This window comes from Lampris incognitus, chromosome 13 (genome assembly GCF_029633865.1).
Source record: "Lampris incognitus isolate fLamInc1 chromosome 13, fLamInc1.hap2, whole genome shotgun sequence".
Lineage (NCBI taxonomy): Eukaryota > Metazoa > Chordata > Actinopteri > Lampriformes > Lampridae > Lampris > Lampris incognitus.
Genome location: NC_079223.1, coordinates 27,159,599 through 27,185,100, shown reverse-complemented (window position 1 = coordinate 27,185,100; position 25,502 = coordinate 27,159,599). Strand labels below are relative to the sequence as shown.

The 25,502-nt window shown below is 44.9% G+C and overlaps 1 protein-coding gene across 4 annotated transcripts in view; it reads right to left on the bottom strand.

Annotated features, from left to right (window-relative positions):
- Window positions 1-25,502, bottom strand: part of ppp2r5d (protein phosphatase 2, regulatory subunit B', delta) — a 76,374-nt gene that overhangs the window by 10,129 nt on the left and 40,743 nt on the right. The window contains exons 12-16 of one of the 4 annotated variants that reach the window (XM_056291368.1): window positions 24,252-24,379; window positions 23,981-24,082; window positions 17,326-17,398; window positions 15,957-16,004; window positions 11,123-11,233 (exon numbers count right to left, since the gene is read on the bottom strand). In XM_056291368.1, coding sequence (XP_056147343.1) covers window positions 11,123-11,233; window positions 15,957-16,004; window positions 17,326-17,398; window positions 23,981-24,082; window positions 24,252-24,379 — 462 coding nt within the window. Of the gene's footprint in view, window positions 1-9,473; window positions 9,483-11,122; window positions 11,234-15,956; window positions 16,005-17,325; window positions 17,399-23,980; window positions 24,083-24,251; window positions 24,380-25,502 lie in introns of all 4 variants that reach the window. The other 3 variants (XM_056291370.1, XM_056291369.1, XM_056291371.1) reach the window with 3 other exon arrangements.

Below are 25,502 nucleotides of genomic sequence, written 5' to 3'. Positions count from 1 at the left end.
TTCCCATCCCATCCTGTGGAACCAGAACAAGTGCAGTCCCCCGAGGTCAGTGACTCTCCAACAACCCCTATAGATGACTGAGAGTGGTCCACCTAAGCTCAAGAGTGAGTCCCCACCTGTATTACAGGAAACACCACCCCTGAGGCGCTCTACCAGAGAGAGACGCCAACCTGACTACTATAGGCCCTAACCTTTGGGGTCAAGATGTTAAGTGTTGGCTGCAAACCTGAGAAGGGGGGATGTACTATCCTGAGACTTTATACTATTACTTATGTAAGGACCTCTAAAATCTATTGTACATACGTTGTGGTACTTCATTTACCAGCATGCTTTGTGTCTTGGATATTTCCTATGTTCGTGTGGTTTCTAAACATGTGGACCAATGGAATGTATTTGTTCTTTGTATTTTTATTTGAATTTTGTTATTAGCCAATGATGTGGTGTGGAGTTGTTATGCCCCCGAAATCGCGAGGTTTGCAACGGTCGATCTCCTCACGGAAAGGGAGGAGTTTGGGGATTCCCAGCAAGACTCCGAGGAGAGACGTCCATTTTTCTCTACTGCTCCATCTCAGTATCCGTTTCGCGGAGACTTTATACACAGCCGTGTACTAGGCCCGCATTCGAGGACAGGAGTGTTGCGATTGGCCCGCAGTTGTATGCGTGCTGGTGGGGTTTGTTTTAGTCCGATTATTTTGTTTCTGCCCCATAGCCAGTGTCGCCGCTAGCTAGCTAAGTGGATTTAGCATCCAGTGCTAGGGTGTTAGCCAACTAGAGTTGTGGAGGCTAGCCAGAAGTCATCGGGCTGTGCTGGACGGTGATCTAACTAGGGGAGCTGCTCTGCTACACTCCTGGGACCTGTCTGCTGTTCAAAGAGGCTTCATCTGCTCTCCGGCGCTGGGCCCACTGGAGGACCACTATCTTCACCAGGGTTGTCTGAACATTGCAACCTGTGGCCATCTTGCGGGTGGAGGCTGCTACCGGGAAGCCGACACCTGCCTGCTGCTAGGCTAGCACTACGCCTTCCATCCTCTGGACTGCACACTGCCTCCCGGTCGAGAGAGCGATGGGTTGTGAGTAACCCGAAAATTTCATTTATACTGACACACACACACACACACACTTTTATCTCGTCGCCTGGGCATCGTAGCGGTGGCTGCCTTGCCCTCCACTACGAGAACTGCTTTAATGTGCACCAAGGGGCCCAATGGAAAGCGCTGGGTATTTTTGTGTTCTTTTGATACTTTCTTTCTGTTTATTGTGACCGGTTGTCACACCCTGTGTAATTTAAATTAATGTTTATTTAATCAACAAACCCAGCCACTGAGGATGCACAAGCCAGTGCATCCTTAGTGCCGGTCCCAAGCCCGGACAAATGGGGAGGGTTGCGTCAGGAAGGGCATCCGGCGTAAAATCTTTGCCAAATCAAATATGTGGATCATAAATAAGACTTACATACCGGATCGGTCGAGGCCCGGGTTACCAACGACCGCCACCGGTACTGTTAACCAGCAGGGTGTCGGTGGAAACTATGCTACTGTTGGGCGAAGGAGAAGGAGAGGGGGAAAGCATGTCCAGAGGCAGCTAGAGAGGAGGAAGGGTAGGCATGTGGAGGTGAGAGTTGGAACTTTGAATGTTGGCACTATGACTGGTAAAGGGAGAGAGCTGGCTGACATGATGGAAAGAAGAAAGGTAGGCATACTGTGTGTGCAAGAGACCAGGTGGAAGGGGAGTAAGGCCAGGAGTATCGGAGGTGGGTTCAAACTCTTCTACCATGGTGTGAATGGGAGGAGTAATGGGGTAGGGGTAATTCTGAAGGAAGAGCATGTCAAGAGCATGCTGGAGGTGAAGAGAGTGTCAGACAGAGTGATGAGTATGAAGCTGGAAATTGAAGGTTTATTGCTGAATGTTATCAGCGCATATGCCCCGCAAGTTGGGTGTGAGATGGATGAAAAAGAAGAATTCTGGAGTGAGTTGGACGACATGGTGGAGAGGGTACCCAAGGAGGAGAGAGTGGTGATTGGAGCGGACTTCAATGGACATGCTGGTGAAGGGAACAGAGGTGATGAGGAGGTGATGGGAAGGTATGGAGTCAAGAAGAGAAATGTGGGAGGACAGATGGTGGTCGATTTTGCGAAAAGGATGGAAATGGCTGTGGTGAATACATATTTCAAGAAGAGGGAAGAACACAGGGTGACGTACAAGAGTGGAGGAAAATGCACACAGGTGGACTATATCTTATGTAGAAGGCACCATCTAAAAGGGATTGGAGACTGCAAGGTGGTGACAGGGGAGAACGTAGCTAGGCAGCATCGGATGGTGGTCTGTAGGATGACTTTGGAGACCAAGAAGAGGAAGCGAGTGAAGACACAGCCGAAGATCAAATGGTGGAAGTTGAAGAAGGAAGACTGTTGTGTGGAGTTCAGGCAGGAGTTGGGACAGGCACTGGGTGGTAGTGAAGAGTTGCCAGATGGCTGGACAACCACTGCAGAAATAGTGAGGGCGACAGCTAGGAAGGTACTTGGTGTGTCATCAGGACAGAGGAAGGAAGACAAGGAGACTTGGTGGTGGAATGAGGAAGTACAGCAAATTATACAGAGGAAAAGGTTGGCAAAGAAGAAGTGGGATAGTAAGAGAGATGAAGAAAGTAGACAGGAGTACAAGGAGATGCAGCATAAAGCAAAGAGAGAGGTGGCAAAGGCAAAGGAAAAGGCGTATGGTGAGTTGTATGACAGGTTAGACACTAAGGAAGGAGAAAAGGACTTGTACCGATTGGCTAGACAGAGGGACCAAGCTGCAAAGGATGTGCAGCAAGTTAGGGCGATCAAGGATAGAGATGGAAATGTGCTGACAAGCGAGGAGAGTGTGCTAAGAAGGTGGAAGGAATACTTTGAGGGGCTGATGAAGGAAGAAAATGAGAGAGAGAGAAGGTTGGATGATGTAGGGATAGTGAATCAGGAAGTTCAGTGGATTAAAAAGGAGGAAGTGAGGGCAGCTATGAAGAGGATGAAGAGTGGAAAGGCAGTTGGTCCTGATGACATACCTGTGGAGGCATGGAGATGTTTAGGAGAGATGGCAGTGGAGTTTTTAACTAGATTGTTTAACACAATCCTGGAAAGTGAGAGGATGCCTGAGGAGTGGAGAAGAAGCATACTGGTACCAATTTTCAAGAACAAGGGCGATGTGCAGAACTGTAACAACTACAGAGGTATAAAGTTGACCAGCCACAGCATGAAGATTTGGGAAAGAGTAATAGAAGCTAGGTTAAGAGGAGAGGTGATGATCAGCGAGCAGCAGTATGGTTTCATGCCACGAAAGAGCACCACAGATGTGAAGTTCGCTTTGAGAATGTTGTTTGAGAAGTATAGAGAAGGCCAGAAAGAGTTGAATTGTGTCTTTGTAGATTTAGAGAAAGCTTATGACAGAGTGCCGAGAGAGGAGGTGTGGTATTGTATGAGGAAGTCAGGAGTTGCAGAGAAGTATGTAGGAGTGGTGCAGGATACGTATGAGGGAAGTGTGACAATGGTGAGGTGTGCGGTTGGAATGACAGATGGGTTCAAGGTGGAGGTCGGGTTACATCAAGGATCGGCTCTGAGCCCTTTCTTGTTTGCAATGGTGATGGACAGGTTGACGGACAAGATCAGGCAGGAGTCTCCATGGATGATGATGTTCGCGGATGACATTGTGATCTGTAGCGAGAGTAGGGTGCAGGTTGAGGAGAGCCTGGAGAGGTGGAGGTATGCACTGGAGAGAAGAGGAATGAAAGTCAGTAGGAGCAAGACAGAATACCTATGCGTGAATGAGAGAGAGGACAGTGGAATGGTCAGGATGCAAGGAGTGGAGGTGACAAAGGCATTTGAGTTTAAATACTTGGGGTCAACTGTCCAAAGTAACGGGGAGTGCAGTAGAGAGGTGAAAAAGAGAGTGCAGGCAGGGTGGAGTGGGTGGAGAAGAGTGTCAGGAGTGATTTGCGACAGAAGGGTACCAGCAAGAGTTAAAGGGAAAGTTTACAAGATGGTTGTGAGACCAGCTATGTTATATGGTTTTGAGACAGTGACACTGACGAAAAGACGGGAGGCGGAGCTGGAGGTGGCAGAGTTGAAGATGCTAAGATTTTCACTGGGAGTAACGAAGAAGGACAGGATTAGGAATGATTATATTAGAGGGACCGCTCAGGTTGGACGGTTTGGAGACAAAGCAAGAGAGACAAGATTGAGATGGTTTGGACATGTGTGGAGAAGAGATGCTGGGTATATTGGGAGAAGGATGCTGAATATGGAGCTGCCAGGGAAGAGGAGAAGAGGAAGGCCAAAGAGGAGGTTTATGGATGTGGTGAGGGAAGACATGCAGGTGGCTGGTGTGACAGAGGAAGATGCAGAAGACAGGAAGAAATGGAAACGGATGATCCGCTGTGGCGACCCCTAACAGGAGCAGCCGAAAGTAGTAGTAGTAGTAGTAGTTTATTTAATCAACAATACTACACGCTCTCTCTCTCCCTCTCTCTCTTTCTCTCTCTCAGTATTATCAAATAAATCCTATTATTATTAATTATATTTCGGGTGTATTGGCAGCTCATTTACTTTTAGAGTGCTGGTAATAAGCTTGTACAGTACTTCAGTACACAGCAGGTTTATAAGATCTGCATTAACCACATGTTTGTTTAATTCTGGGAAGATACACCATTCACTAGCCTTAGCTAAGTGTAGTATTTTCACAGTGGAGGCACCGCGCTACTAAATGTATTATTATCTTGGTTAATTATTTCTATTATCAATTATCACTAATATTATCATTAGTGGCACTAGCCTACTAGTACACAGGAGGTTCAGCCAGCTCACCATCCCACCGCTGAGAACTCAGGATCCGGTTGCGCTATTGATTTGTATTGTAACACTTTAGTAACTGGTAGCATTAGGCTTTTGTCTTGTTTAAATGTGCTTGGTGTTGCCCGCCAGTGAAAAAGGGGTTACACTTACCTAAAGGGAGCTCTAGGCTCCAGGTGTTCTACCTGTCCAAGTAGTCTATATAAAGAAGAAGAAGATGGGTGTGTCTGTTTTCTCTCTCATTTTGTTTGTTGAAGCTGCCAAAGACAAGTAAAGCTAAAGAAAAGCTACTTCTGGAGTCCTGAATCCTCACTGATGTTTTTTTGGATACACTGTGTTATAGTGTGTAAAAACAGTTATACAGTTATGATGTTCATTTCATTTATATTCACCGGGATCAGCAGCATGCAGTTGTGATGCTCATACTCATCAGTTTATTAAACAGGATCAGTTTGCTATTGCTAGTGTAATGTGCTCTGAATGCAGGGATGAAAATATTTGTTGTTTGTTAAAAAAAAAATGATGACATTGTGTATGTGTGTTTACAAGCCCACTTTTGCTTGCTGTGAATTCTATAAAAGTGGGTCGCGACTTAATAACCATGGGAAAATGTGGGTCCCAAGACCAGACCAGTTGAGAACCAATGGTGTAGTGTAAATTTAGAGTAGATGTAATGTGGATGAAGTGTAGATGTAGTGTAGGTGTAGTGTGGATGTAGTGTACATGTAGTGTGGATGAAAATGGCGGCACGCTTGACACAGCGGCTAATGCGGCTCCCTGTTCAGTGTTGTGTTTTCTTTGTTATTTATATCTTAGTTTTAAATTTATCTACAAGTGTAGGTCATGCGCTCTTCTACAGCCGTCAGGAACTTCAGAATGGATTACTCACTTCCCTCCACCATCACGGACAATTTCCCCATCGATATTACCCGCTCACCGGTCTCGCAGTGGAAACGCTGCCCCCGTTGGCAACGTAAACAAAAGAGGGGGAAACGAGGCGGGCTACATGCTAAGCTAAGTAGCGCTCCCTTCAAAGTTTCCCTCCCCAGCATCTTCATGGACGAGATAAGACTCAGGCTGTCCTCTCAGAAAAGGCTGCAGAACTGCTGTCTGCTGATGTTTACAGAGACTTGGCTCAACAGCAACATAGCCGACTCGGCAGTCGAGCTAGGAGGCCGCACAGCCTTCCGTGCCGACAGGACAACGAACTCCGGCAAGATCCGCGGAGGAGGTTTGAGTAATTATGTCAATAACTCTTGGTGCAACAATATAAAGATTGTTGAAAGGCATTGCTCTGCTGATCTCGAGCTCCTTATGATCAGTGCAGGCCTTCTTACCTGCTCAGGGAGCTAACGGCCATTACCATCGCCGCTGTATACATCCCCCCACATGCTAATGCTAATGTAGCACTTAAGCAGCTACAATGTGCCATCAGCAGACAACAGACCAAACACCCGGACAATGTCTTTATCATAGGTGGTGATTTTAATCAGGCTAAACTCAGGGCTGTATTGCCCAAATTCCATCAGCATGTCTCCTGCCCCACTAGGGGACAAAACACCCTGGACCATCTCTATACAAACATTAAGGACTCATACAAAGCTACTCCCTGTCCCCACCTGGGGCATTCTGACCACCTCTGCCTGTTCTTGGTCTCAGCCTACAAACCCTTAATAAAACGGGTCAAGCCAGCAGTAAAAACAATCACTGTCTGGCCAGAAGGAGCAGTCTCTGAACTCCAGGACTGTTTTGACAACACAGACTGGAGTATTTTTGCACATTCAGCTACCCATGGCTCCCATATAGACATTAATGAACAGACGTCTGCCATACTAGCCTACATTAACTTTTACACTGAGAGTGTCACAACAAAAAAATCAATCTGCACCTTTCCAAACCAGAAACCCTGGATGACCAGTGAGGTCCGGCAGCTGCTGAAAGTCCAGGATGCAGCGTTCAAGTCAGGTAACTGCGAGGAATACAGCGCAGCCAGATCCAAACTCAAAAAGGGCATCAGAACAGCCAAACATAAATATTCCCTACGAATAGAGGACCACTTTCACAATAACTCCGATCCCCAGCAAATGTGGCAAGGCATTCAGTCTATCACAGACTACAAAAGCTCCAATAGCGGTCCCACTGTCCATGATGCCTCCCTGCCAGACAAGCTAAATCATTTCTATGTCCGCTTCGACAAGGACAATACTGACCCAGCCACAAAAATCCCCAGCCACCCAGAAAACCAGGTGCTCACTCTATCGATCACAGAGGTCAGAGAATCACTGCGCAGAGTGAACACACGGAAGGCTGCTGGACCAGACGGCATACCAGGTCGGGTCCTCCGGGAATGTGCCGACCAGCTGGCTGAGGTCTTCACAACTATATTTAACCTTTCTAAAATGCTTTGTATAATGATCCAAGTACATATTCCTTTGCATCTATATTAAACTAAGATATTCCAACGGTTTTTAAAATTATGCATGATTATTTGTGAAGATATACAATTTATGGGCTTCTTTCACCTCACCGGTAGCCATGTTCCATGTTACACTGCCTCGGTTCGAAAAGCATTCTGGGATTTTTTTTCTACCACTCCATTTGGAATATGCATCTGAAAACACTCCCTTTGGAGGGCTAGATGACCACAACCCCTTGAACTCCAAAAGAAACAGGACACCCCACCATACGCAGCCACGCGCAAAACAGAGTGTAGGGCCAAGGGCCAAGATTGGGCCTTGGTGGTTGCCCTTTAGAGCAGAACTACAAGTGGTAGTGTTTGAAATCTTTAACTAGGAAATGGGACACCACTCATTACGTCATCATCACTGATACATCTGCTGTTCGCAATTTTATTAGTTGCCTGGTTTGCTCAGGAGTCCCTATAACATTATAATACTATTAAAGCCTGTTGCTTGCTACCATTATCAATCATTATAGTGAAAAATCTGACCAAATTTACCAGACAAAAAAAGGCAGATTAATCTATTGATAAGAACAAGGAAGTATGTTTACACATTAGCTATTTAAATGTAGTCCTCCTGCCCACAGAAATTTCTGCCCTGTTCTGATATCAGATGAGCAGGAACATTTTTCAAGCTTCATATATGGGACATGGGAATAACTGTACTGTCGCTCACAAATCATCTTTTACAAGAAGTTCGACTGATATCGTGAATAACGATTTTTCTGAAAAGCTTGTTATAAAGATCCAATTACATATTCCTTTGCATCTACATTAAACTAAGATATTAAGATAAGATACACAAGCTCTGATCTTGAACATAGGAAATTGCAGTCGGTTGGTAAGTGATTTGAAACTTGTTTTGAGTTTTGATTTGGATTTAGGCCATTATCAGGGTCACTCCGCTGTTCATATCCCTCCACTGGCTCCCAGTTGCATCAAATTCAAAACCTTGATGCTCACTTACAAAACTGCAACTAAAATGGCTCCCGCCTACCTGAAAAAGCGTCTGCTAAATGAAATTGTAACATTGTAAAATTATAAAGATCTAATTACATATTCCTTTGCATCTACATGAAACTAAGATATTCCAAAGGATTTTAAAATTTTGCGCGATTATTTGTTAAGATATGCACATTTATGGGCTTCCTACCCCATACCTGTAGCATTGTTCCATGTTACACTGCCACTGTTCGCAAAGTATTCTGGGAATTTTCCTTTACCAATCCATTTGGAGTCTGCATCTGAAAACGCTCCGTTTGGAGCACCATTTTTGGAGGGCTAGATGACCACCACCCCTCAATCCCAAAAAGAAACGGGACACCCTACCCTACAAGGCCACATGCAAAATGGAGGGGTAAGTCCAAGTGGTAGGGCCGGGGGGGGGGGGGGGGCGTTGGGATTTGGCCATAGTATACATGTAGTGTGGATGTAGTGTAGGTGTAGTGTAGATGTAGCCTTACTATAGGCTCAATCCCTGTTCCCCCCACCTGGTCCTACCCCTAGTTTTGGAGTGCCCTCTATTGGGTAGTGGCCCTTCAGAATGGAGCTACAAGGGGTAAGGTTTGAAATCTTTACCTAGGAAATGGGACGCCACTGGTTACGCCATCTCCTTCCTCGTTACGTCTGCTGCTCAGAATTTTGTCTGTTTCTTGGTTTGCTCAGGACATGATTATAACATTCTAGTACTATACATTTCATATTTACTGACTTATAACTTACTGACATGGTGATGTCTTACATCAGCTTTTGTGAGGACATGTGTGTGCCTACCAAAACCTTCTGTACCTTTAACAATAATAAGCTTTGGTTCACAGCAAAACTCAGGCAGCTTTGTCAGGCCAAAGAGGAACCTACAGGAGTGGAGATAGGATCCGGTATAACAAAATCAGAAATACATTCACAAAGGAGATCAGAGTGGCAAAAAGGTGCTACTCTTAAAAGTTGAAAAAAATGACCCCATCAGGTTGGAGTGGTTTGAAAGACATTACCAACTGCAGGAGGCCATCCCCCACACTGCAGGGAACCATCAATTGGCTGATGACCTAAATAGGTTTTACTACAGGTTTGAAAAGCAAACTTTCACACCCCTCACCCTCTCCAGCCACAATACACAACCAACTACACTCCCTGCCAGCCACTCCCCCCTCCCCACTAAAGCCCTACCCACACTCAGGATCTGTATTGAGGACGTGCGCCAGCTCTTCCAGAGACAGAAGACCAGGAAGGCACCGGGCCCAGATGATGTGTCACCCTTCTGTCTTAAAGAGATACTTGCATCAAAATCTGACTTTTCCTGTTGTTAATCGACGTAAGGAGTGTGGATGTGATCGAGGAGACAAATGGTAGCCCTAAAATCACATTATGGCCAGACGAGAGATATCGGCAGCCGAGTAACTGATTTCCAGTTGGTGAAAATGTGGTAACTTGCCTTGTCACAAATTACCATTAGCAAAGAGGGCGTGTCCGTAGCAGGACGCTCTAAACGCTGTATTGGCTGAGCAACATATTCATGAGGCGAATAGTCAACTTTCACTGAGAAAGAGGAATCATCTTCCACTTCCACATCCTCAACCTCAAAGCTGCTGTCGGGTCTCGTCGCTTTCTTTTTTCTTTTTTTTTCTTTTGTAAAATGACGACAGAGCAGGAAGGGGGCTGTCACCAGTGAATTTCTGATTTTTCTACGGCAAGCGGTTTAGCCCCAGTGTTTAGCCTACCCAGCCACAGCCACACAACCACCCTGAATTTCAGTAGCCAATAGCTATGAAATCATAAAACCACACCTACCTTTTGGTTGTAATTCAAACCACCTGTGTTAAAAATGTGCTCAGAAACAGCATGAAAGTATCTCTTTTTTTTTAAATTTATTTCTGATTTTTCCCTTTTTTTCACAATCTAGTGGCCAATCGATCCCTATTTTAGTTCAAACACCCACGCTCGTGCTGTATGCGTTCGCCAACTGCATCTCTCCAGCCGGCAGTCTCGGAGGAAATGCCTCGCCACTTCCGTGACAAGGCGAATCCAAGCCGAACCACTGCTTTTTCCAACACACACACAGATGCATTCGTGTGAAAAACACAAGCCGACTCCGCCCCCTCCTGAAGACAGCATTGCCAATTATTGCTGCTTCATCGAATCCGGCCATAGTCAGATCTGATGAGACCGAGGCGCGAACTCCAGTCCCCAGTGGGCAACTGCATCAACACAAAGCCGGTGCTTAGACCGCTACACACCACCATGGACCCTATAAAAGTATCTCTTTAAAGTCTGCGCAGACCAGCTGGCCCCCATTTTCACACTGATCTTCAACAGATCACTGGAGCTGTGTGAAGTCCCCTGCTGCTTCAAGAGCTACACAATCATACCGGTCCCCAAGAAACCCCATATCACAGGATTAAATGACTACAGGCCGGTTGCCATAACGTCTGTGGTCATGAAATCCTTCAAGACTGGTGTGGGCCCACCTGAAGGAAATCACAGGCCCCCTGCTCGACCCCTTTTGCCTACATCCTTCTCTCTTATAACACTTAGTTTCAAAACAGCAGTTCACCAGAACAGATGACAGACAGACAGCAAGACAGACGAATAGACAAAGACAGACTGATCGGCAAAAAGATACCGATAGAGACAAGACAGACTTAAAGACAAGTCAATCACACACTGATACAGACAGACGGATGGATGGACAGGCACACAAACAGCAGAAAAAACAACAGACAGAAAAAGACTAATAGAATGGCATCCCCTAGGTTGTGAGCTTAATTATAACCTTGTCTGTGTGTGTGTGTGTGTGTGTGTGTGTGTGTGTGTGTGTGTGTGTGTGTGTATGTATGCTCTGTACCTGCATAGCCTCACTCTCTACAGTCCTTTTGAGCAGTTGAATGTCTTCCGCTGTTGGAGTCTCTGTTTCCATGGAGACCAAAGCTGCACGGCTCTCCCTGTAAGCCATGAACTACACACACACACACACACACACACACACACACACACACACACACACACACACACACACACGAAAGCATAATGACACAAATCTCCAGTTATATTCACGCCGCAGATCTCTGTTGTCTGTGCTGTGGTTCTTTTCAAGTTCAAGTTATATTTTTCAAAACCATTTATAAAAACACAATAGCATGTTGTCATTTGCAGTGGTAATAACCCATCAGTGGTTTCAGTCTAATTAAACTCTAAACTACCAGAGTTTCTCTCTGGTCTTGCTCTGTTTGGACTGGCTCAATCACAGTGGACAGTTACCGTGGCACAAAGCTAAACTGGTGAAAGGAAAACAGTTACTGCTAACCTTATTGTAAAAGGTACATCACATAGCCAAACGTATGTGGACACCCCTTCTAATTGTGTAGTTCAGCTATTTCGGCTATTTTCTCATTGGAAAATAGCCGAAAATACCCAATTGGCAGTAGAATAGATTGTACTGAAGAGCTCAGTGACTTTCAACGTGTCTCTGGAAGAAATCAGTAGCACTTCACTTGTCATTTCACCTCATGTACCCGCGCACATAAAATGTCATAGGATGCCACCTTGCCAGGTCAGTTGGTCAAATTTCTGCCCTGTTAGATCTGCCCCAGTCAACTGTAAATCTGTCATTGTGAAGTAGAAACATCTTGGGGCAACAACAGCTTAGCCGTGAAGCGATTTTCAAGATTTCTTTATGCATGCTCGATAATTCAGGTAAGGAAATCACAGAGAAGTGAATCAGTTCATCTGGATACAATGTTTAGTAGGAGAAAAGTTTCATCACTCATCCAAGTGACTTCGTCAGTTTCAACTCACTGCAGGTATCCCCACCCTTATACACAGCATAGTTGCATAACGACAGGAACCAACGATTGGTTTCACATGCAAACTGCTGTGACCATTAACTAGAGTAACAATGGCCATGTGTACTATTCACAGAGGACTGGGGAATAGTTGCAATCAAAACATTATAAGATGGCGACAAGGTGTTGTATTTTATAAGGTGTTGTGAAATAGAGTATATTATGATTAGTATTGCATCACAAGGCCACAGAACAGGGCCGCCAAGTGCTAAAACTCGTTGGTCTTCAGTTCAACACCCACTACTGAGTTCCAAACTGCCTCTGGAAGCAACGTCAGCACAACAACTGCTCGTCTGGAGCGTCATGAAATGGGCTTCCATGGCCAAGCCACCACACACAAGCCTCAGATCACCATGCACAATACCAAGCGTTGGCTGGAGTGATGTAAAGAAGTCATTCCCGGAGACAGGTTTGGGGACCCACAAGTAGATCATAGGAGATTTTATTTGGGCTGCCAAATAAATTTGCAGAATTTCTTCCAGTCTTTTATTCAAGATTTACACCTGTAGTACACCTTTGACCCACATGAGGGAGCACATTGCTATTTCTACCACATTCACGGTTTCCACCAGAAACCGACTGAACGCTGCCACCCAATATGCACGTTGCACTCTACTCTTGTACACCGGACTGGAATGCAATACTAAAAAAGCAATCAGGCCAACCTATCACATTAGCAAGGTGTAAGTAAAATTAATATGCACAATTGGATATTTGGATTAGGCCTAAAAAGACAATATTTGGGATAAAGTAAATAGCACATAATGGGCCTAATGACATTTGACGTGGAATAGACCTAATGTGGTTAACAAATTGATTGATTGACTGTTTGATAACAATAGCTCCCTTAAACACAAGCCTACTTGTTCTGAAAACAGATATGAGCATTTCAAAAAAATTTCAACAAGAAGCATGTTTTTGATAGTACCGAATGTTTGTATTGTTCTGATATTGTACTTATAACATTGAATAATATGATGGGCTAGCGTACATACTGTTTGTTTTACTGGAACATGGGAAAATACAAGAGCCTCAATACTCTCAATACTCTGCCTAAATGCACTTATTTTGTCTCTTTATAAGTATTTAAAATGTGAATATTGTTTTACTGATGAGAAGCAATAAAAACAATTAGATAGCCTGTTAACTCTGCCTAAATGCATTGGTCTCATTTATAAAGTATTTAACGTGTATATGTTTTCAACAATGCATGCATGAAACAAAGTTGTGATTGATCAAAAGTATGTCTTCAAAATGGCTGATTTACCTATTCAAGAATATAAGGTGATGTGGAAATGGCAGTAAAAATGATAAGGAACCTTCATTTATGCACAAATTTGCTCTTCTCACAATTTATAGATCAGGCCTATTGTGAATTGGATTTCAATGATTTGTTATTTTTAAAAAGTGACATTGTGATCTGTAGCAAGAGTAGGGTGCAGGTTGAGGAGAGCCTGGAGAGGTGGAGGTATGCACTGGAGAGAAGAGGAATGAAAGTCAGTAGGAGCAAGACGGAATACCTATGCGTGAATGAGAGGGAGGACAGTGGAATGGTCAGGATGCAAGGAGTAGAGGTGACGAAGGCATACGAGTTTAAATACTTGGGGTCAACTGTCGAAAGTAATGGGGAGTGCCGAATAGAGGTGAAGAAGAGAGTGCAGGGAGGGTGGAGTGGGCGGAGAAGAGTTTCAGGAGTGATTTGCGACAGAAGGGTACCAGCAAGAGTTAAAGGGAAGGTTTACAGGATGGTTGTGAGACCAGCTTGTGTTATATGGTTTGGAGACAGTGGTACTGACGAAAAGACAGGAGGTGGAGCTGGAGGTGGCAGAGTTGAAGATGATAAGATTTTCACTGGGAGTGACGAAGAAGGACAGGATTAGGAATGATTATATTAGAAGGACCGCTCAAGTTGGACAGTTTGGAGACAAAGCAAGAGAGGCAAGATTGGGATGGCTTGGACATGTGTGGAGGAGAGATGCTGGGTATATTGGGAGAAGGATGCTGAATACGGAGCTGCCAGGAAAGAGGAAAAGAGGAAGGCCAAAGAGGAGGTTTATGGATGTGGTGAGGGAGGACATGCAGGTGGCTGCTGTGACAGAGGAAGACGCAGAAGACAGGAAGAAATGGAAACGGATGATCCGCTGTGGCATCCCCTAACAGGAGCAGCCTAAAGTAGTAGTAGTAGTAGTTATTTTTAAAAAGTGGGTCCCTCAGAAAAAAGTTTGGGAACACTGGTGTAAAAGCACACCGCCACTAGTCTCTGGAGCAGTGGGAATGTTTCTCTGGAGTGATGAATCATGTTTCACTATCTGGCAGTCTGACAGACCAATCTGGGTTTTGTAGATGCCAGGACAATGCTACCTACCTGAATGCATAGTGCTGACTGTAAAGTTTGGTGGTGGAGGAGTTAATGGTCTGGGATAAAGCGAGGTCCATAAAGACATGATTTTGCCAAGATTAATTGCTGAGTTGGGTGTGGAAGAACTTGACTGACCTGCACAGAGCCCGGGGTTCAGGCCCATTCAGCACCTTTTGGATGAATTGGAAGGCCAACTGTGAGTCAGGCCTTCTCCCCAACATCAGTGCCCCACCTCACTAATAATAATAATAATAATGCTCGAGCCAAGCATATGTAAGATATGGGGGCTCGTCTGACTGAGGAATTAATCCAGAAACTAGTAAAGTGACTTTTTTTTTTCAACAAATTGGTAAGAGTACAGTGGATGAAAGTCAATTGTCAGCTGAGGCTGACAGGTGTAAATTACCTTATTCAGTGAAGTTAGTGGGGGAGAATTTGTTTGTTTTAGTGAAGTTAATTATTGGTTTATTGTTTTGGGGAGGGAGTTCCAGACTGTCTAGCAGAAAACGTGTTGGCTGCTGGATGAACCCTTTGTGCATACCAGTGTTAGAAGGTAGGTGTTTGGAAGAAATTGTAGGGTGGGTTAGAACATGCCAGAGGTACATGAACCCCCGCCGCAGGTAAAGAGCACTTAATACTGTTTGTTTTATTGTCTTTCTTGTTTTCTTTTTTTTTTTGTTTTCAGTGTACCGGACACGGGGGGCTGCTTACAGCTTACATGTGCCATGCTTACACGTGGCCACACCGAAGACTGAGGTTGAATTGAATTGAATTTCTCTCTAAGCATATTGGGGTAGTAACTGCTGCAGGTAATTAATTGCTGGACGTGCACAATTGGGGGCGGTAGCCAGTTAACGTTCTGTGTGGCAAATTTGATTCTCTCAATAAACATGTCCAGATGAACTGATTCAGCTTACTGTGATTTCTTTACCTGGATTATTGAGCATGCACAAAAAGTTGGTTTGACATGTATGGAGGTGTGGTATATTTGTTCCTTTGCTCTCGTTATGTTATTGCTCTTGTTTGTTATGTTTGTTGTGTATTGTAAGCCAATGTAGGCTAGGCACCTTTTGGTGCATGACACTTTGAAAAATAAATTACTTACTTCTATGTAAAACCGCAGTAACATGGTCATGGGTAAGTGCAGCCATGGTCTGACTGTTTCAATGGGTGTATTGTTTCATCTCAGAATACTGGGTCATCAGTATGAGCTATTTTGCACTGTATTTACTCTCTCTTCTTACAAATAGGCCAATTGTACTGCAGGTTCAAAATGAATAAACAGCTGGCTGATTACTTCTTTAAACGAGCGTTTTTGTGTAAATCTTAAAAAGCAAATCAAAGTGAACATTTCTCATCAGCCTAAAAGAACATTTCTCTGTCCTGACAAAGTGTCACCACCATTTGTTTCCACAGGAGGAGTGATCACTTCCTGATTTATCCTGTTCCTCTTCTAGACACCAGCAGGATAAACATACCTCTTCCTGTGGGTGGAGCCCGGGACGTAGAGGGTGGAGTTTGGTCATCTGAAAGAAGAGAAGAGGTTAAGAAAGACAAATTAATCTTCATGTCCATCCATCCATTATCTTAACTGCTTATCCGGCTCTCAGGGTCGGGGGGATGCTGACGCCTATTCCAGCAGTCATTGGGCGGCAGGCGAGAAGACACCCTGGACAGGGCGCCAGGCCATCACAGGGCAAACATACACACACACACACACACCCATTCATTCCTAGGGACAATTTACTACGGCCAATTCACCTGACTTACATGTCTTTGGATTGTGGGAGGAAACCGGAGCCCCCGGAGGAAACCCACGCAGGCACGGGGAGAACATGCAAACTCCACACAGAGGACGACCCAGGATGACCCACCAAGGTTGGACTACCCCCAGGGCTTGAACCCAGGACCTTCTTGTTGTGAGGCGACCGCGCTAACCACTGCACCACCGTGCCGCCCATTAATCTTTATGTCCAATTTTAAAACCTCTAACACACACAAACTTACACACATATTTAAACATGGACAAATACACACAGACACACTTCAGACACAAACACCCCACACACACACACACACACACACACACACACACACACACACACACACACACGCACGCAAACACACAAAATGCATATTTTAAGACCTCAGACATTCTCAGTCTGTTTACTGAAAACTAAAGTTCATCCCAAGTGCTCTGTTTGGGGGAGGAGGAGAAGAGAGAAGATAGACAGAAAGGAGAGAATTATTAGTTCCAGTGTGACCATATTGTCCTGCTGTCCTAAAAGACAATTTATCCCACTGAAGAGTAACAAAACATTTTAAAATAAAAACTGCCTTTCATTCATAAACACGCAGGCACGCACGCATACACGTGCACACACACACACATACAAACGCACAACCTTGGAGCTGTTTGCTTTCGGAGGGATTTTACTGTATATGTATATTCTATCTATATTTCTTATTCAAGGTACTTTTTGCTTCTGTGTAAAAACGTTGTGTTGCAATTCTGTGTACAAAATATGTTACACTAAGCGTGCTTTACTGACTGAGTGATAGATGACATTAAGCAGCTTATCTTCATCCTATTTTTTTTCCTGTTAAATGTTTTTTTTTTTTAGGGAGTTGTTCCTTATCCGATGCGAGGGTCTAAGGGCAGGATGTTGTATTGCTGTAAAGCCCACTGAGGCAAATTCGTAATTTGTGATAATGGGTTATATAAATAAAATTGACTTGACTTATCTTAATGTCTGACGATACCCTTCCCAGAAAAAGAGAGAGGGAAAAAGAAAGAGAGAAAAAGGAGATGAGGAAAAAATGGAGGGGGAGAAGAGAGAAAGTTACCTGTGGGTTCTGTCTGGCCAGTTCCTCAATCTTAAGCCAGATCTCCTCCCTCTCCTTCAGCTTGTATTTTTCTCTGTGAAACACACAATGCACCACACCACACCACAACTTGTCAACAAGCAATACACAGAAGCAGCAGAGCTAATACCTGATGTGATATGCTGGGCAATGTGTTAGCAGTTCTTTTTCTCTCGTTCTCTTGATCATACACGATGTTTACAGCCCACTTTCTTTCACTCCACTTTGTTCTGTAAGTCTGAACACTGCCCTAAAGTCTTATATCATGGTGTGTCTAAATTCAAACTTCACAGGAAGAGTGCATTCTCTTCTGATGTGTGTGGGATCAACATTTATATATGCAATGAATTTACTCATTATTAGATACTGTGTGAATCTGAAAGCATGTGTCCTATGGTCCTAAATGGAAATTACTTACTGTGTTTAAAGTCAACTGAGCTCAAAATCAATATCACCAATCCAATAAAACTAAGACCAATTTCAATTCTATGTGTGTGTTTGCATGAATGTGTGTGTTCATGAGTCTATCTCTGTGCCTTCTCCTGGACTGCCACCTTGCCGTGGTGGAGGAGCTTGTGTGTACCATTGATCCCAAGAGCTATGCCCTCCAGAGCTTGGCTCCCGGTAGGGCCGCCCAAGGCAGATAGGTCAAAGAGGGAGGGTTGCAGGCGAGTCATGACCCAACAAAAGCCTCAATGGCGGAACTGGGGGAAGATGTCTCCAGGCCACAACGGCAGTGAAGGCAGATGAAGGCAGCACCAGAGGGTGGTCCCTAATTGTCTTGGTTCTCCATGCCATTGGACTCTGGCCACCCCTTGCCAAGGACTGTGTAGTGGCTGCAGCCGCATCAGCCTCCCCATGTAAAAAAGCTTTCATGTGTATGCATCCTCCCACAAAGGAATCAACCCATAAACATCCTGGGTCAAAGCCCTGTGGCAATCAGGAAAAGGTGACAGGGGCAGGACAGCGAAGTCTGGCAGCCCCTAGCCACAACCTAGCACACAGGCAGTAGGTGTACGATCAGTCACTAAGCCCTGGGACTGATGCAGACGGGCTTCACAGCTGCTGCACCCATGACTGAGCAGCCCCATTTAGGATCTGCACTGCTCACCCCAGTTGGGGAGGGGGCGAGAAAAGGGGCCCTAAACATAGTCTGCCTCATACCTTTGGCGGCATGGTGGCCCTGTGATTAGCACTGTCACCTCACAGCAAGAAGGCCCTGGGTTCGAACTTCGGGGTTGTCCAACCTTGGAGGTCATCCCAGGTCATCCTCTGTGTGGAGTTTGCATGCTCTCCCCGTGTCTGCGGTGGGTTTTCTCTGTGTGCTCCGGTTTCCCCCACCATCAAAAAGACATGCATCAAAAAGACATGCATGTAAGGGTTAATACTCCTGTCTGTGCCCCTGACCGAGGCATAGCAAGACGAACTGGAGTTGGTCTACAGGTGCTGCACAGCAGCTGCGCACTGCTCCTAGCTACACAGCTAGGATGGGTTAAATGCAGAGCATGAATTTCCCCACGGGGATTAATAAAGTATATCAAAATAATTTTTTTTTAAAAACTCCTCTCTGGACCACCGCATCCAGAGGGATCACCACCATGTGGTCAGAAACTCGTATATGTTGGCACCTGGAACTTACAAACCCTCATGGACAATCAATCCAGCAATCGGCCTGAATGGCATACTGCCATCATCGCCCGAGAGCTGGGGAGATTCCGGACTGATACTGACACATTCTCTGAAACCCGACTGGCCAACCAAGGGCAGCTGAAAGAGGAGAAGGATGGTTACACCTTCTTCTGGAAAGGAAAACCAGCTGATGAGCTGAGGATCCACGGTGTTGGCTTTGCAATCAAAAACAGCCTCATTTGCCACCTTGCTGAGCTTCCTCTGGGCATCAATGAATGCCTGATGACAATACGACTGGGGCTTGTAAATAACCAAAGCATCACTGTCATCAGTGCATACGCTCCAGCACTTGACTCACAGGATGAAGTAAAGGAGACTAGGGCTGTCAAAAGTGGCCAAAAATTATGTTCGATTATCCCTTCTAAAAAAAAACCCACATAGGTTTGAACCCATTTGAATATAATTTTGTGCATTATGTCCATAAGAGGGCAAACCAATACGAGACATAACTGCTTGTACAAGGATATTATTTCAATGTAAACGTGTCTTTTAAAAGATCTACATATGTATACATAACAAAAAAACATAAATAATGTCCTATACCGTATAACTTCATTTAAAGACCATAGCTCTTGCTCTCTCTCTCTCTCTATCTCGCTCTCTCTCTCTCTGTGCCATGGTTGGTGCTGGAGTGAGAAATGAGAATGCGCTGTCTCTTGGAGCGAAATGAATGAGTCGTAATTGATGAGTTATTGGATAGCCTAATTTTTATACAGATTAGATAATATTCATACTGGTTTAAATAAACGATTTGATAATATTATTGGTAAGCTAACTGTAGCTTGCATACAACTTTATCTCGACGTTCCACAATTTTTCGACCAAAATCCAAAGTACTTCCAAACGGGGCTTTTTAGATTGTTCAGAGTGAAAATCATTCTCTTTGCAGCCAAGTTGGGTTGTGAACTCTCTGTTATCTTTACCACACGGTTGTTGTTGAATTATTCACTCGTTTCAGCTTGACCTAAACAACAGGATGTTTGTGTTGCTGTAAAGCCCACTGAGGCAAAATTTTAACTTGTGATATTGGGCTACACAAATAAAATTGTCTTTACATATATATATACACACAAATACATATATTGGCCCTGATGGCCTGACAGCCTGCACAGGGTGTCTCCCCGCCTGCCACCTGACTGCTGGGAAAGGCTCCAGCATTCCCGTGACTCTGAGAGCAGGATAAGCGACTTGGATAATGGATGGCTGGATGAATGGATGAAAGTGACGTTGTATGACTCCTGTCCGTCATGCAGCGTATTCAGTGTAGAGGCCAAAGCTCTCACGAGAATTCGTGAGGCAGACAGCCGTGGTAGTGCTGCTTTTTTTTCTTCACAAATGAATATTAATTTTCACACTTGAATGCCTGTTTTGTTTTGTTTTTTACAATCAGTTATATATTCGAATTTGGAATATTCATTGACAGCCCTAAAGGAGACCTTCTATGCGGACCTGGACAATGTTCTCACCAAAGTCCGCAAGGAGACTAAGCTAATCCTGCCTGGAGATTTCAATGCCAGAGTGGGACGAAATTACAACTTATGGAGAGTCATAACTGGCAAGGAAGGAGTTGGAAACAAACTCCAATGGCATCCTGCTGTTAACAACATGCTCAGAACACAGCCTTACCATCACAAACACATTCTTCCGCCACAAGAACAAATTTAAAAACAACCTAGAGGTTCCCTTGTTCTAACATTTGACTACATTATTGTCTGTCAGAGACTGATGAGATAGACACAACTAAACAACTTGTGATAGACACAACTAAAACAATATACAGTCCCAGCCACCGGAGTCTAAAACCCCTTCACTACAAAGATGGGCACACACTGCTAAAGACAGCGAGCCAATCAAAGAGAGGTGGAAAGAGCACTACTCTAGCCCTGAGATGGATGCTCTGCAACAACTCCTTCAACAACCCAAAAAGGAGGAAATAGCAGCACCACCTAGTCTAATAGAAGTCTAGGATGCCATCAGAAAGATGAAAATCAACAAGGTTGCTGGTCCAGATAGAATAATGACAGAAGTAGAGGGCAGGTGGACTTACACTCCTCAGACACATCCATGCCCTGCTACTTAAAATATGGGGGGAAAAAAGGAAATCCCTGTGCAACTTAGGGATGCACTCATTGTCATTATCTTTAAGAAAGGGGACAAAGCTGAATATGGAAACTACCGTGGCATTTCCCTGCTTTCCACCACAGGGAAAGCTCTGACTAGGGTCTTGGCCAACAGACTCCTCCCCATATCAGTGGAAATTCTGCCAGAACTCCAGAGCAGTTTTCATCCTAACAGAGACAGCATGGACATGATTTTCACCACCAGCCAATTTCAAGAAAAAACCCAGGAACAGAATCAACCACTGTACATGGCCTTTATAAACTTAACTGAAGCTTCTGATTCCATAAACCGCCAGTCCCTCTGGCAAAAATAGGCTGCCCTGACAAATATGTCAGAATACCATGACTACTACATGACAATGTCAGCTAGAGTACTCAGCAGTCATGGCGATGAGAAAGAGTCCTTCAAGGTCCACACAAGATATAAACAAGGCTGTGTCACTGTCCCAACTCTGTTCTCTCTCATCACTACCACCATCCTCCACCTAACAGGTTCCAATTTGCTTCAGGGAGTTGAAATCATGTACAGAACTGATAGATTTCACCACATCCATCACTGAGCTGCAGTACGCCGACGACAACAACTTAGTGTCCCTCAAAAAGGAGGAACAACAGAGCATACTGAACACCTTTGCAAAGGCATACAAGCAGCTTGGCCCTTAACATAAAAAAGACCCAGGCGTCCAGGTGGGGTGGCAGTCTATTCTGTTGCCCACCAACACGGGGATCACCGATTCGAAACCCCGTGTTACCTCCGATTTGGCAGGGCGTCCCTACACACACAATTGGCTGTGTCTGCAGGTGAGAAGCTGGATGTGGGTATGTGTCCTGATCGCTGTACTAGTACCTCCTCTGGTCGGCCGGGGTGCCTGTTCAGGGGGGAGGGAGAACTGGGGGGAATAGCGTGATCCTTCAACTCACTACGTCCCCCTGGCAAAACTCCTCACTGTCAGGTGAAAAGAACTGGCTGGCAACTCCACATGTATCGGAGGAGGGATGTGGTGGTCTGCAGCCCTCCCCAGATCGGCAGAGGGGGTGGAGCAGAGATCAGGACCACTCAGAAGAGTGGGATAATTGGCCAGATAAAATTGAGGAGAAAAGGGGGGGGGGGTCCACGGTGGTGTAGTGGTCTAAGCATCTGCTTTGTGTCAATGCAGTTGCCCACTGGGGACCGGGGTTCACACCCCGGTCTCGTCAGATCCGACTATGGCCAGATTCGATGAAGCAGCAATAATTGGCAACGCTGTCTTCGGGAGGGGGGCGGAGTCGGCTTGTGGTCGTCACATGAATGCGTCTCTGGGTGTGTCGGAAAATGCAGTGATTCGGCCTGGATTCACCTTGTCATGAAAGTGTCGAGGCGTCTCCTTCGAGACTGCTGGCCGGAGAGATGCAGTTGGCGAACACATACAGTACAAGGATGGGTGTTTGAATTAGAATAGGGAGCGATTGGCCACTAAATTGGAGAAAGAGAAAAAGGGAAAAAAATCAGAAATAAATTTAGAAAAAAGAAAAGGGGGGGGCACCCATATCCTCTACCAACCCCCAACCAACAGAAATATGTCTGCTCTGCCCCCATCCATCTCTGTTGGCAGCGCCAGACTCAAAAACGGGGAACAGTTCCCATATCTTGGCAGCCTTCTCTCCTCCAAAGCCAACATTGACAATGAAATACACCTATGTCTCAGTTGTGCCAGCCGGGCCTTCTCAAGATTGAGAAAAAGGGTTTTTGAAAACCGCGACCTTCAGGCCAAAACAAAAATTCTGGTGTACAAAGCAGTAGTGCTGCTCATAAACATGGACCAAGGGCATCCGGGTAGCATAGCGGTCTATTCTGTTGCCTACCGAAACCGGAATTGCTGGTTCGAATCCCCGTGTTACCTCCGGCTTGGCCGGGGATCCCTACAGACACAATTGGCCGTGTCTGCGGGTGGAAAACCAGATGTGGGTATGTGTTCTGGTCGGTCGAGGCACCTGTTCAGGGCGCTATGTCCCCCTGGTGAAACTCCTCACTGTCAGGTGAAAATAAGCGGCTGGTGACTCCATATTTATCGGAGGAGGCATGTGGTAGTCTGCAGCCCTCCCCAAATCGGCAGAGGGGGTGGAGAAGCAACCGGGACAGCTCAGAGAGCGGGGTGATTGGCCAGGTACAATTGGGGAGAGAAAAAAAAAAAGGGGGGGGGGGAATCAAGAGAAAAAAAAACATGGACCAAGTATTGCAGGTACCTGAAGGCACTCGAGGTTTACCAAATGCGATGCTTCAGGAAGATCGTTAAGATCAGCTGGGAGGATAAGCATACCGACTTTAGCATTCTCGAGGAGGCTAAAATGCCTGCTATAACTACCACTATTGCATAACATCAGCTGAGATGGGCTGGCCATGTCCTCTGCATGTCGACCCTCACCTGCCAAACAAAGTCCTTTACTCTCAGCTTGTGCCAAGACGGCGTGCCCCATTTGTACAAAAGAAGCAATACAAAGAAAACATCAAGGCCCACATTAAAAGGCTTGGCATCGACCTTAACACCTGGGAAAAAGCAGCAAAAAACAGGGAGGCCTGGAGACTGGCTATCCGTGAGGGTGCTGCACGCTACAACCATGACCTCCACCATGCTGCTGAAAATAAGTGCAGACTCAGAACAGAGCGAGTAACCAGAAAGGCCCAAATCACATCCTCAACCATTCCTTCACACCTTGCCCACATTGCCCCAAAATATGCGGCTCCAGGATTGGCCTGTATGCCCACCTGAAGACCCAGAAGGACCCAGAAGGAGGACAGTCATACTCGACCCTGAGTGACCACTGATGATCTCTATGCATGTCAGTCTTACTTTTGTTTCTCAGCCTTGTATTGCTGTGTGCAGTCATCAAACAGTTTCTGGTTCATCTCCATGAAGAGTTTAAGGGCATTGTAGATCAGACCATGGATGGTCCTGAAAGAAAAAAGGAAAAGAAACACACACACACACACACACACACACACACACACACACACACACACACACACACACACACACACACACCAGCCAATCAGGAGCCAGCTCTGTGGCAACACATCATCATTGATCTTCAATCGATATTTCATATATAAAAGTGTCTTACTTGTTCCAGTGACTCTTGGAGTTCTTATAGAGAGCAGGGAACATGATGGGGAGGATCCTGGCAGCGTTGTCACTGATCAGACTCATTATGTACTCATTGTTCCAGTAGTAAAGAGCTCTCTCTGCTACCTGAGTACACATCAACATCATCAATATGCTCTACATCGTCACCATTACATCATCATATTCACCTTCATCATTATGACAAAAAACATTATCATAATCACGACCATCATCAACATTATCTTGATTATGTTACCTTTATCATAATGCTTATCATCATCATCAACATTATCAAGATAACCTTCATCATGATAATAATGTTCATCATTATCATTACGATAAACATCATCCTCACTATCATCTTTACCATGGTACTACCATGGTACCAGTACCATGGTCACTATCATCTTTACCATGGTAATTATAATCACCATCATCTATACTATCTTTATCAAGAAGATTCTAGTCATCATTGTTAATACGTTCATCACAGAGCTGGTCAGTATCTGGATATAATGTTGATCTAGTGATATGAGACTAGATGTATTGTGGGATTGTGGTTCTGGTAATATGGTGATATGACTTAAATGTCATTCCCTGGTCTTAAAGGCTGCATTACAGTTAAGTGAGACAATTTTCTGAAACTAGTCGACTGTTTTAGCTGAGTGAAATGAACCAATATTACTTGTAGAGTATTTCCTGTGAAAAGGAGCATAGAAAGAACGAACTGTTGTTGAGGGAATGTGAATTGACTGAATCCAGGCCTTCTGGCTTGTGCTACATCATAAATATTGTTAATCAGAAAACCGTCTCCACTGTCCTTCCCCCTGAAGTGTCTGAAATACACTACCGTTCAAAAGTTTGGGATCACCCAAACAATTTTGTGTTTTCCATGAAAAGTCACACTTATTCACCACCATATGTTGTGAAATGAATAGAAAATAGAGTCAAGACATTGACAAGGTTAGAAATAATGATTTGTATTTGAAATAAGATTTTTTTTACATCAAACTTTGCTTTCGTCAAAGAATCCTCCATTTGCAGCAATTACAGCATTGCAGACCTTTGGCATTCTAGCTGTTAATTTGTTGAGGTAATCTGGAGAAATTGCACCCCACGCTTCCAGAAGCAGCTCCCACAAGTTGGATTGGTTGGATGGGCACTTCTTTGAGCAGATTGAGTTTCTGGAGCATCACATTTGTGGGGTCAATTAAACGCTCAAAATGGCCAGAAAAAGAGAACTTTCATC